This window comes from Rhipicephalus microplus, chromosome 1 (assembly GCF_043290135.1).
Source record: "Rhipicephalus microplus isolate Deutch F79 chromosome 1, USDA_Rmic, whole genome shotgun sequence".
Classification (NCBI taxonomy): Eukaryota; Metazoa; Arthropoda; class Arachnida; order Ixodida; family Ixodidae; genus Rhipicephalus; species Rhipicephalus microplus.
Genome location: NC_134700.1, coordinates 255,781,840 through 255,795,230, shown reverse-complemented (window position 1 = coordinate 255,795,230; position 13,391 = coordinate 255,781,840). Strand labels below are relative to the sequence as shown.

General features: G+C 45.2%; 1 protein-coding gene across 2 annotated transcripts in view; it reads left to right on the top strand.

The window, feature by feature from the left end:
* The window catches only part of LOC119186935 (protein amalgam), a 307,392-nt gene that overhangs the window by 279,913 nt on the left and 14,088 nt on the right, over positions 1 to 13,391 (top strand). For both annotated transcript variants that reach the window (XM_037435281.2, XM_075893704.1), the window contains exon 3: positions 8,443 to 8,653. In XM_037435281.2, the coding sequence (XP_037291178.2) occupies positions 8,443 to 8,653 (211 nt within the window). The remainder of the gene's footprint in view (positions 1 to 8,442; positions 8,654 to 13,391) is intronic.

Sequence of the window (13,391 nt, the reverse complement as noted above, 5' to 3'; positions counted from 1 at the left end):
CCAAATCCCCGAGACCCTACCTCCTGGCAAAAGAGACAGTTGTACCGCCTTCGGTGATTTCAGTGGCGTCACGTGCCGCAAGTCTTTGTGTGTCTCCCAATCCTTCACGCCTACCGCTGTCAGTAATGCACTAACAAGGACACGAAAGGCGAACTCGAAGTTAGCCTGCCGCCTTCTCCAATGAACCAACCGAAAGGGAGCACCCTTCTTCCTAACCTTCTTAGCGTTGGGCTGTTTGTCAGCAGATTCTCGCCGAGCTCAATCAACTTGCTACAGCGACGTCAACGCAGTGCGCGTTTCTGTCGCTGTATTTGTGCCTTCCGCCGTTGTTCGCTTGCATCCATTTCTCGGGCTGCGTGCGCGCGGGATCGTCCGTGCAGCTCCATTTCCCCGGCACTTTTCCTTTCATCCGGGCACGCCGCTTTCGCTCTCGCGTGCTGCAATGCGACCCTATCTGCCGAACTTGGGGAGCGTAGGCTGACGGAGGTGGCTGACAGCGGGACACCCAGGGACGGGCACAAGAGGAACCAGAAACGGGAGCGCACGCTGCGGAGCGAACCAGAGTGGTCGCGAGGCTGAGGAGGTTCGGGACGGCGTTGTTAGCGCAGCCCAGACAGCACACAAAGACTCCGTGCTTGCTCGACCCTCCCCGTTTCGCCAAAGTTGTTTCAGTTCCGTTCGAGCTCCCCCCATTTGCTCTCGCGTTTCCGTCGCTACGCTACGCACACCCGTGACGTCTGGTGCGCTGCTTTCTCTTCTCTCCTCTCCTTTTTTTTCGTTGTTATTCTGTCCACCAAAGTGTTTCTTTTGTTGCGTCAGTTCTCTTGTTTCTCTCGCATCCCATCGGCAGCAGCGGGTGGCCTGAGAGAGAAAGCTCGTTGTTTCTGTTTTCTGCCTCGTTGTACGCTTTCAGCGTGGAGACTGCTGACACAATACAGCTTTCGTAACCCCCTAGGCCCAGCGCAAATCAGTGCCAAGTCTTCGCCCCAGGATCAAACGCAACGACCTCTGTTTCCACTGAAAGCATTGGCAGTGCTACTCCGTAAGGGCCGAATGTTTCCGCTGCGAAAAGTACAAATGCATGTTCTGTGTATTGGCGCGGACAAGTCGAAGTGGAGCGATTGCCTAAGGCGTCTCTTTCTTAACGTTAGTTGTTGGCAGGAAAGGCTTAATCTTGTTACGGAAATGCACTGCTGACAAATGCCAAAAACTTTAACAAACAAACGTATTGGTATTTTTTTAATAAGAAAAGGATGCAGCACACCAGATGGCTGAAGGGTAACGCTTCCATTACTAATTCAGGTATGCCGCAACAATGGATTTCCTTGGATGCTGTACAGCTCTGTTGTAGATAAGTATAGCAGTGTAACAGTAGTCTCGTCTAAAAGCAATTTACTCAATCTCGCTGCACTGCAATTACACTAAGTAAACGTTTTGTGTTCACGCTTGTTCTATAGCCCGAATTGTCATAATAAGGCTTGTTCGCCACACAGAATACATGAATACGAGGCTTGTTTAACTACAGGCCTCACTTGGTTTGTTGACATGCGTCACAGAAGGAAAAAGCGTGAAGAGTAAACCGAGTGTTAAGATGTCACACGCTATAGCACACATCATAAGTTGCTTTGAATATAAAGTTACAGTGCTATAGATATATTTACACGAAATAGTATTGCTGAAAGGATGAAGCAAAACTACGAACGTTGCAGTGGATCAACAGGTGAAATCAGATATGGTACTGTATCACTTTAAAATGACCATATAGTTGCTTTTTATAACTACTAGTCTAAATAAATATAAATGGTGTTTTTTTAGGAGCATAATACGTGTGCAATAATCACTTACTTCGGGAAACTTCGTAATTCACTAGCGTGCTGGGTGAGTGCAAGAAATAGAGTGATAAAATAAATTACTTTGAGCATATAAAGTTGTTTAAACATAGGACAAATGATGCCCTCAGTGCATGACGACAGAAACGTTAAACACTAAATCTAAGAGACAGCCAAAGCTCAGATATTTCAACTGCATTTGTATTGAGAAAAATTCCGTAGATAACAGTAAACGTGTCGTCCCTTAATACCCCCATCTAAATAGAGCAGATATAAACCTGCTTCTTTACACCTAATGATCCTTCACAACGCTACTGCTAACCCCTTAAAAACTATCATTTCGTAAAATGAAGGAGTTCTAGTTAATAAAAGCTTGTAATCCACCTCACTGTGCAGTCGTTTTTGCATACAATTCATTCGATTGATATGCATCAGATGTTATGACGTGCGTCAGATATCGTGATATCACTTGACAGGGGATTTTACTTAAGTTGGAAGTGAGAAACTTTTGCTGTATGCGCCTGTCTGAAAGTGGGTTTAGCTAAATAGTACTACTGTAGTGTTCATATATGAGGTGGACAAATATGTGTCGTAAAATATATTTTTACTCCAAGTTGATTGCCTCCCCATGCACTCAAAGCTTTTCTTTAAGCGTAACAGCTAATGCCCTCAGCTGCTGTCTTAAATGCATCAGTTTTTTCATGATGGATAAAAGCGTTACAAATTAGGCACTTATCTAATACGCTGCGAATGATGTTAAGGCTTTATTTGTAGGGCAAATGCCTTGCAGGTTCCTAATTTACACTTTCAGACGTGTGCAAGCTAAGAACAGCAGAACGTTTTTTTACAACCATCCCGATACGGTTTAACGATCACCACAATACTTAACGAAAATGCATAAATGAACGTGCACTTACATAATGGTGCACGTAGAGGAACGTCGCGTATGTCGACACAACAGGATATATAAATCTACGTATAAACGTGGGAACCATAAAAGCAGTTTACATTCATGCTGTCAAAAATACTCTTGTCTAATCTCTCTCGAAAAATTTCAGCATCTCCAAGAACACGCCTTGTTTCCTCATGCGTTTAAGGCAACTCGTGTATTTCGATAACATCAGCAAGTAACCTTTGCCTATTTCTTTATTTTGAATATTTGCTCAACTATCAAAAAGACGAGTCTAGCTGGGTTTCCTGCCGTAAAAGTTTGGATTGAGTCATAAACAAGAAGCGAAGCACCACTTTTTTATTGGCTCGTTTTACGCAGAAATCCGTATTTTTCAGACACGGCATATGGAGGCACGTTAGTGGGTTTAGAAATTTAAAGTTCTTCCTCCGCGTGGTTTATTGACTACATTAGCAAGCTTTACACACACTTTGGTTATGCGCAAATGAACCTGTCGTTAAATATAACTGTGCGAGAAAAGAAGAAACAGTTTCTTGGCACCCATGACAATGCGAGTTCAAGTTGTAGATTTCCGAATTTTCTGACCACGGGCAGAAACACACAGTAAAGAAACGTGCGCCCTTAGCGATATTTTTTTACGTCTGTAAATAACCTGCACTAATGTGTGCAATTTTTTGTAAACTGTCGCACCTATAAGAAAGGTTCCAGAAGAATATGAAAATTGTAAGAATTTTTTTTTTATTAGATGCGAAAAATCTTATGAGCGAGGTTGATCCGGTGGCTTCCGTACACCACTATGCATTTATATACTCTCCCTCCCACTTTTCTCCTTTACGCAGGGGTTCGATAACCTTCTCTCCTCCTGAGCCCACGCTGGATCCTGCCAACCCACTCCTTCCTCTCCCTCTCCCACTTAATTAAGCGCGTGCACTCAGCCGGCTTCGGTCATTCTCGCTTCGCTGCCGTTAAGATCGGTTGTAACATCAACGTCGGTGCCAGTTGCGACAGCTCTTAAACGTCTACCGAGATCGAGATCGTTGCAAAGCAGCATCATCGCTGGGGTCGCGATGCCGAACGCGAACGCCCGTGCAGGCACGGCTATTCCGAACTGCGGGACAGGGAAGCGCAAGCCAAGTCTTGGCTTCGAGCTGCAAACCCTGATGTCCACAACGACGCGAGCTACCGCTTTCACTACAGAGAAACCACGCGAGTCTACGGTGAGGGTAGCGAGGCTTTCTAGACAACTGCAGCGACCTCCCGGAGCAACCACACGATTCAATGGAGACTTCCTCGACAACGCGCGAACACAAACAGCAGTGCAACACAAATACTAAATACAAACCAGACACACTAATGGAAACGCTGAGTAAACGTAAACGAAAACTTGGTGTGTACCATACATGCTACGTTGCATCCCCTCATGGTTCTCTTTATGGGGAGATGGTGTAATTTCTTAAAGGCGATAGTCTTTCTTGGGGTACTTGACGCAAAAAGTTTGGTTTGTCCGTCTGTTCATTTTCTGTACGTTTGTCTGTTTGTCCACCGTAACGGTACCCCAAACGGCCAACCACATCCGCAGCGCCCACCAATGCTGCTCAAGTTTCAGCATTCACACTCGTGCAATTGTCAAATAAAAAGCAATTATTGTGCATATCTGAGGCCCCATAACAACTCGTCAATATGTTGTATGTGTGTCTTTATAGGAGGCATACATAAGTAATTCTAGGGACCGTAGCGTTTATCAAGCTGCGCTGACAAACCGATGCGATGCTCAAAAAGGCAAGTGTTTATAAGCTTTGCTAAGACGACACGGTGGTGGCACCTGCCCGTCGCTTAGCGTTCTACACCTTATCGTCACTGAGACAGGTGCGCATGCCTTCTTTCGTTTTCGAAGATAACTGCGAGATAGCGCTCGTGTCTAACGTGCGTCGATGCGCTCGTTCGCCTTGGCTGCACGGATCGAGGCTCTCTAACGCAGCGCGTCCATAATACAATCCACAGATTTTGTCACGCAGAACATGATTGATATGTGGGGTTTAACGTCCCAATACCACCATATGATTATGAGAGACGCCGTAGCGGAGGGCTCCAGAAATTTCGACCACCTGGGGTTCTTTAACGGGCACACAAATCTGAGCACAGGGGTCTACAACATTTCCGCTTCCATCGAAAATGCAGCCGCCGCAGCCAGGATTCGATCCCACGACCTGCGGGTCAGCAGCCGAGTGCCTTATCCACGAGACCACCGCGGCAGGTCACGCAGAACATCAAATAAACGTTTTGTTCACTCTCTCCAGACGCAAGAATATCGTCTTTCGACGACATTTGCAGGCAAACATGTAGATATATGGCCATTTTTTTTTTACTCACAGCCACCGGAGAATTCAGACGAGGTTGTTTTGTGGCATTGCACCATTTGACATATGATTATTCAAAAACTTAGAAATAAACAAAAAATAAGAGATGCCAGAAAAAACATTTTAGTGCACACATAGACAAGTCTGAAGCACGTTATCGCCAATCCTAAATTGTTAAACGGAATAACTGTAAAATCTTGTCTACAGACATGCGGCTGGTGAACATATTTCCAGGTGTCTGCAAAGCATGCGTGGTTATCGGCTATTACATTTGTCGTCAGTGACCTGTCATTTTTTCTAACCTTACTGTTTTTATGTTTACATAAAACCAATAATAACGGGAGTAAACTGGCTGTTTGCTAAGTGTAGTGAATTAATTGTGATCTTGTAAATTAAACTGACTTCGTTATCTAGCCATTGTACATTTTTGTGACTAAAAAATGGTCAATTTGATTGTTTGTCACTTATATCACCTTTATCACATGATGAGGAGTCCGCGCATATCTTCAAAGCATGAACACGTGGGCACATGTTGTTTTAGTTACCAGCAGTTACAGACACTGTAACGTAAAAGTGTAATAGAAGGAGCCTGCTGTGTGTGATCCAAGAAAAAATAAGCACAGTATTTTGACACTTGAGAGGAAACATCACAGGGAGCAGCCCTTAAACGTTCAGTAAAAGAATTTTCAGGTAATAATATCAAGACTACCTGCAAAGAGTGAGAGTGGAACCTTATGTGCATTGTCATATGTTGCTGAAGAATATCATTCTGAAAAGACGGCGCAACAGCGAGAGGCCACTGACGCACAAGTATTGGCCCACAGCCCAATATCTGCGAAGGCTGATAGTCATGGCAGAATGCCACAACGCACTCATACTTGCACGATGAGTTAAAAAACTCCTGCTAGCACGTCCGCCGCGCAGGCAGCAGAAGCCCGCGTGGATGTCTACACTTCGGATTTCGCTCCATGTGCATACATGGCGTAATTTCAGGAACAGCTGGCTAGGGAAAGGCAACCTCCGGGTCTTCACTGGGTTCTGATAATGCTGTGGAGTTTCCCTGTGTCCTCGCCCTCCAGCATTCAATGGCATACGTGTTCAGCACGCTTTTAGAGTTGAGCAGGCTTACAGCAACACAAGAGCAAATTTTCGAGGCCTTCCCGATGAGCATTGAAGAAGTATTTGCGTAAGTGCACCCTAAAGTATCACTGTTCATTCAAAGATGGAACGGGTATGTTTCAGCCAAGCTTTCGCATGAGATAGGAAGAGAATCTTCATCCAATATTTTTTTCTTGTGCCTCGTGACTATGCCCAGCCTACGATGCGTGTCACAATAAAGAAGACTTGAAGTTCAGCGCTTGCCCTGTCTTTGCTTTACCCAATTCTTTCTTTCGTGATGCAATAATTCATAGGCCTACGTGTCAGAGAGTGACCAAGAAGGTATTCCTATTCCTCCAAGGGCATTTGACTATTGAGCGTAAGCAGTCGCATACTAAACCTCCTGTCGAGGCCTCCCGCAAATGATTATGCTTCGAGAAACTTCCGAAAGGCGCGTTAGTTTTCACGAGAAGACACAATTCTTGCGCCACCGTGGTGCACGCCCATGAGGCAATACATTACGCCTTTGCGAATTTACCTTTGTGTATACAAATGCGTTGCCACGATAAGTTGATAGGTCGTTCCGTTGTCATCAATTTGTCGTTATTACGCTGCTCATTTGCCTGTAGCTGCCGCAGAACGTGTTCCTCTCGATGCCATTAGCGCGTCAGTCATTCGCACAGACCACCGATTTTTTATTATTGCAGACTTTCATCACTCTTTATCAGGTTCGTCACGTGCACTCCATGAACGCGAATAGTATACAAAAAAAAGTTTTCTATGGACTTTGAAGAGACACAGCGCTGTCGAAAAGGCGCGAAAATGTTGCTTTTTTTTCGCTCCCATCGACGGGAAGCTTCCATTAAGTCGCCGCCGCGTCTAGAAAGCGACGGCCGGCCGAGAGCGCGCGCGAGCCGCCTAAACGCGCGCGACAATTTGCCTATCAGGATTCATGGCGTGCGTGCGCCGACTAAACCGGGCGCTCTACCACTGCGGCGGTGGCGCGCTTTGGAAGCCAAGACACGAAGCAATTTGGCGTGTCCCCGCGCGTGCTTTGAATGGTTCGTCGCGTTTTCATGCCGTCCCCGTACCCCCCTCCCACCCCCACCCACTTTTTTTTTATTCCAGCAACTTTCTTTTCCCATTTCATGTCGAAGCCTTCGAGCCATCGGTATGTAGAAGGAAGATGAAAGTGAAGAAGAGAGTAAGATGCGTGTTGATTTTGCGACTTACTTCGCAAATGCCTGCCGCTGCGCAAACCGGCCTCATGAATGCGTGCAGTGCCACAGTTCACGTGCGCTTTGAGACTGCATGCAGCGGCGTTGGTGGAGTGAATAAAAAAAAAACAAGAGTGCGTTACTGTATGATTGCGACACACAAATGCTGGGAAGAACCAAATAGGAAAATGAAGACCTTGACACGAAAACACAATTTTCCTTCACAGCGAAACGCCGAACTACTCCTACGTGTAGGTCATAACACGAAGGAGAGGAGTAGATTATGTTACATTCCATATTTTGAAATTGCTGGCAGTATTTCTTAACACACAGAAGCTGAAAATAGTGCGGAATTGTTATTCAAGTCGTGTCTGTAATTAGTGACCTTATGCTTTTAGTCACATTACTCTTACGGAAGCGCTGCATCACACCTTATTTCCCTCACTGGATTTAATAGTTGGGTGAAGTACGATGAAGCACTTTTTCCATGGTGTTGTGATAAAGGCGCTGTATTTTGGTGAGTTGTAGTATACTCTGTTATCGTAAAAAAAAGGTTCAGATTATCAGCAAATGCTTCGTACTGGGTGAGCAAATGCAACTGATCACGCCACGCTCAATGTGACGTCATTCTTTTATCCCACTATCGCGATCGTGTGTGGTGATATACATGTGGTGAGTGCTTCAGAAAGCGAAACAGACCCGCCCACATTTCGGTCTGCTAAGGCTTTGCAGTGAAACATCGGCCGTAACCTATCTCATGGCTTTGTGGTGAGCACTCAAGAAGTAACGTAACCACTGTACCAATGCAGCGACTTACCTAACCGTTTTAGTCACGACGGCGCGTCACCACCAGATTACCTGTCTTGTGTGCTTGTCTTTCATTATCCCATTTCCCGAACGAGCAGGCAAGTGTTGTGCCCCTCCTGCTCGCTGAAATTCACTATCCTACTCTCTCCCTGTCTTCGCTTATTCCTTGTGTTTTTGTGTATGCAATTCAAATCGGATAATTCTCCGTCTGCGCTTGTTTGCAGGTGTCGTGGATCCGGAGGCGGGACCTGCACGTTCTGACGGTGGGTCGCTTCACGTACACCTCGGACCAGCGGTTTCAGGCGATACACATGGACAACTCGGACCTGTGGATGCTCCAGATCCAGTATCCGCAGAAAAGGGACGCCGGAATGTACGAGTGCCAAGTCAGCACTCTTCCCAAGATATCACGTTTCATCGCGCTCAACGTGATCGGTGAGTACGCAGTGCACTCACCCGTGCACGGATGACTGAATCGGCCGAACTACGGGGTGCAGACACATAATTTCGCTTACGTAGGTTGCTTCCACTACTGGAATCAGCAGTGTCCATTGCCTCTTCTAACCATTCACAATCATTCGTGGTGAGCATCCCTGCACAGGGGCATTAGAAGACATTGTTTTTACGTATATGATATATAAGAAGATGGTAGCGCATAAATAGGGCACCAGCTGCTCCTTAGCTTTTGATTGAATATTGAGCATAAGAAATAAAATACAAAAAGCAGTCAGGAAAACTTTAGCCAACGTATTTATGAGCGTAAATGAAGCGCAGATATAGCTCACAGGCAGCGGCCTGTACCTTCATATTTTGATGGGCACATGCATGGGTAAGTTAGTCAACTGATTTTTGTAACCTTCATTTAGCATAAAACGGCGAAATTGATAACTGGCCGATAAAAATTTTTCAGAGCTGCTTGTCATTACTTTTTCTAGCCTTGGTATAATACATCAACGTTCATTTACTATCACAATCGACCAGAGCATCTTCTTACAAGGTTCTGGAGGAAATAACTGTCATAAACATGCCTTTTTTTCCTTGCCTTTCTTTTATCCTCATCTCTCTCTTTCTCCCCGTCTCTCAACTTTAACTCCCTTTTGTCATTCCCTCTGCACAAGGTAGCCAACTGGGCATGTGTCTGGTTAACATCGCTGTCTTGTCTCATGTCTCTTTATAGCGTTTCCTTCCATTTCTCTTTCAATATCCTTGTTTGTCAAAACATTCATGCGACTTGAAGGCAAAAAGGGTACTGACCTTAACTCACTAGGCTAATGCCAAATGATATTTTTTGTGGAAATGCATACCAACATACTTATTTGCATAGTCGAATGTTCTTCTATGGCCCTCTTCGTATGCGAATGTCATTTCTTAGGTTGAGTAAGCTTACCCTTGAACAGATGCATACATATTTTGCAGCAATGCATTTATAGTCTTGGGTGCCTAACTTTATTTAAACTTATCTCACTGGAGCTTCCTATGTGAAGGGGTGATCATCCAGTTTGTCAAACAACGTCGTGATTGTTTTTGTTTCTTGAAAAAAAAAATGGTGATGAAGACAGTATATCTGGTGGGTTGCGCGACCATCTCTGGAAGTAGTATTGTATTTGTGTTGTCTTATACTGCAATATCAGCTACCTTGACAATTTCTAAAGGTTTACAGTCATCCTGATGGTCGGTATGAAGTTGAATTCGATAACATGGCCGCACAATCTGTGTTCTACGCTTCAGTAAAACCACGCAAGTGCTTGGGATGAAGCTCAGTCGAAACGAACCAGCCATCTCTGTCGCACGACGAGTGCATGCGATAACATGACGCCATGTGAGAGGTCTCCCATTGATGGCTCTTCAAGTAAAAAAAAAACACACCCACCCCCCTCCCTCTGGTCCTTTCGGTTGACGGAGCATGCAGGGACTCCGTAGAGAGGAGGCCTATGAATCGTTTGAGCAGCAGCTGCGAACCTTTACCGTAACGGCGCGTTCGCCAGTGCAGGCGTGCGCGCTGTCTTACCGCTCACATCACGTTAAACGACAGAGAGCTCGAACACCGCTTCACCCTGAAGCGACTGTATTAGCCGGCGTTTTCCAGAGCTACGCTGGATGGAATTAAACGTAGCTGCTATAGCTTTATGTCGTATAACATTCGTATAACATTCCAATTCGTCGCTACCGCATTATTACTGCACCGTGCAGTGAAACTGCAATTTTTTTTTCGCAGGTCACACCTTAGATTCTTCTTCATCTATATTCTTAGCGTGTGTCTGGTAGCAAGCGGCTGCTTACACTTGTGAACATCCCTGCCTTTCATTATCCTGAACATGCAATTAAACATGTTATATATCAAATAATCAGATAAGTAAATAAATAAATATCCGTGTAAACGTTTTAACACTCCTAGCTTTTATTGATTGAATTATATCGTATGGAAGTTGATTATCTCATTTTCGATAATTCGTCTCATGTTTCCTGCAATAATTATGCACTGTCAAATAGCGCCAGGCTGCAAGGCAGAATGACGTAAAAATGCATAATAAAATGCGTAATAAATATGCATAATACTGCCAAATCTGCCTTTACACAGGCACTGATAACCTAACTACTGCACGGCAGTTAGGTTACCCTTTTTTTTTACTACCCCTAGGCACAACGTATACAACCTGTGATCTAGGATGATGAGATGATGAGTATACTTTTGTGAAGTTCTGTTCTTTCCATGCTACCATTTCTAAAGAAGCACGTGACCGCTTAAGGTTATCGACTTAGCGTACTGCGTTAGTGCAGGGCACCTGCGTAAAACATCAGCCATTCGAGCTTCCCGCCACCGTGTAAGGGGGCTGCATCACCTTTCAAACAGACAGCGGTGTTCTCGCTTTAATCTCGCTGTTAAGCACATTCTCTTCTTCAGAGGGGTAAGCGCATTGAAACAGAAGAAACGAGTGCAAATGGACAAAGAGCGGACGTCGAGATTACAACAAGATGCGAGAAAGCACTGAAGCAGTAACAAAACACCACGCAGGAACGAAGTATCTCACTGAAGTAGATGAGCTCTCAGTCGGAGCAAACAGCGGAGCTCGCGAGTTCATTTGTATGGAGCCGACTCTTTTGTTCCAAGCTATCCTCTTTTGATTCGAGCTGCAGCAGGTCACCGCTTGACGGGTACACAAAAGAAAAGGAGAGAGACGAGAAGATATGGAAAGTAGATTTGATTGTGTTCTTCGCTGAATGTCATTACCGAAACGACGGAGGAGCACGTTCATCGCGCCCCTCTTTCTCTGCGGCCCTCCCCGCGGCTCTAGGCATCGCCGAGCCCGCTGCCGTGCGGTGCCTGATAGAATTGGAAATTCGCGACACTGGCTCGGTCGAGAAGAGAAAAGCTACCAGCGGTGACGGCGGCGAGGACGCACCGCCGAACGTGCGAGCTAGGTGCGCGGTCGTCACACTGTTTGCAGCGAACAGCGGTGTGCGCTGATCGTGACGTATTTCGATGCGGCGCCCGACGGAATAGAATTGGCCGAGTCCCGGGGCTTCGGCAGTGCCCTCCAGTTCGTTCGCACTTTCTTCGGGTCTACATCACGGTTCCGCAAGCAATTCTTTCCTTTGTTCGATCACTCGTTTCTTTTTTTTTCTCTCTCTAGGCTCGACAACTTGTTGTATCCGACGCATGAACAGAGCCCCCTTGTCCACTGCCCGTTTTCAGTAAATGCATGCTTAGTTTTAGCTGGGTATACTGCAAGTGAGCGTATGTAAGTTGGTCAATCTGAATCGATTCCCTGAAGCTCCTTGTTCTGTTATCTTTTTATTCACGCGTTACATACCAGGATGCGAATATACGAATGCACATGCTCTATAGCACGCGATCATAGAATGCAAAACATCCATTTAATACAACAGCACGCATGCGGAATATGTAAGCAGGAGCAATGGGCATGCTTCCTCGCATGACAACGTATACAAGCACAATCAGCTGTTCACACGCATATTCGGTAGTGCATTATACTGTGGTCTAGTGGCCGTCATACTCGGCTGTTTATGCATACATTGGCTGCGTATGCTTCATGAGTTGCGCTATATTTTACCCAAGTGCTTACTTGGCGTCCTATTCATGCGATAACTTGTTTTGCATTATTGTACACGGGAGTTAGTATGCATCTCTCTCAGTTTATATGGTCATATGCCTAACATGACTTTCGTGAAGCCTCGTAGGAATTGTGTTTGATATGTCTCATCCATGCTGTCTCGATTTTTAGCGTACACGAGTAAGCATTTTCATGTCTACTCACAAAGCCGACTATATAACCACCATAAATATCCCTCCGACAATTTCGTTTTTACAAGCATTGCTACGCCCAAGCTATTTGCGTAAGAGTAAGCGCCAGCCAATTGTGATGCCGTATTGTTTATGAACGAAAGCAGTCGGCCCATAGAAAACAAATGTTATGAAAAAAATCCTTTGCGAATTGGGTCATGGCTTATTTTATCATATTCAGCGGCAACCGCTCGATTGTACAAACAAACAAGCCTGCAGCCTCGCAAAAAAAGCAATAAAAGACAGTGTTAGCAGCGCAAGCTAAGCTTTCTTAGGAGTGCACTTTAGTATGAGGACATTCGTAGAGACATACACACAATAAGCGCTGTTTTGTATACTCTAATGTACATCGATAAGTTTCCTACATTTCATCTGCCAAGAATAATAATATTCAGCCTACTACATGTTTATGATGAACACGACACAAATTTTCATTCAAGGCCCGCCTCGGGGGCCTAGTCTAAGGTACTCAGCTGCTGACACGCAGGTCACGATATCGAATCGCGGCTGCAGCGGCTGCATTTTCGATGGAAGTGAAAATGCTGTAGGCTTGTGTGCCTAGATTTGGATGCACGTTGAAGAACCCCAGTTGGTCGAAACTTCCGGAGCCCTCCACTACGGCATCTTTCCAAATCATACGACGCTAAACCCAACATGTCGTCAGCACCGAATTTCTATTGGTCTCGTCAGTTTCACTGCCCACAATGCGATTCGCATTTCGTGACGTTCAACAAGGTATTGTTCCCAAATGTAAAGAAGCGCGGGCTTATGTTGTGTGCAGAAAGTCATCTTCTTCGGTTAATGTATATGCGCTTGTAAATCTTGAATAAAAAACTTGAACAAATAATTATTCACGAAAATTGGATCTAA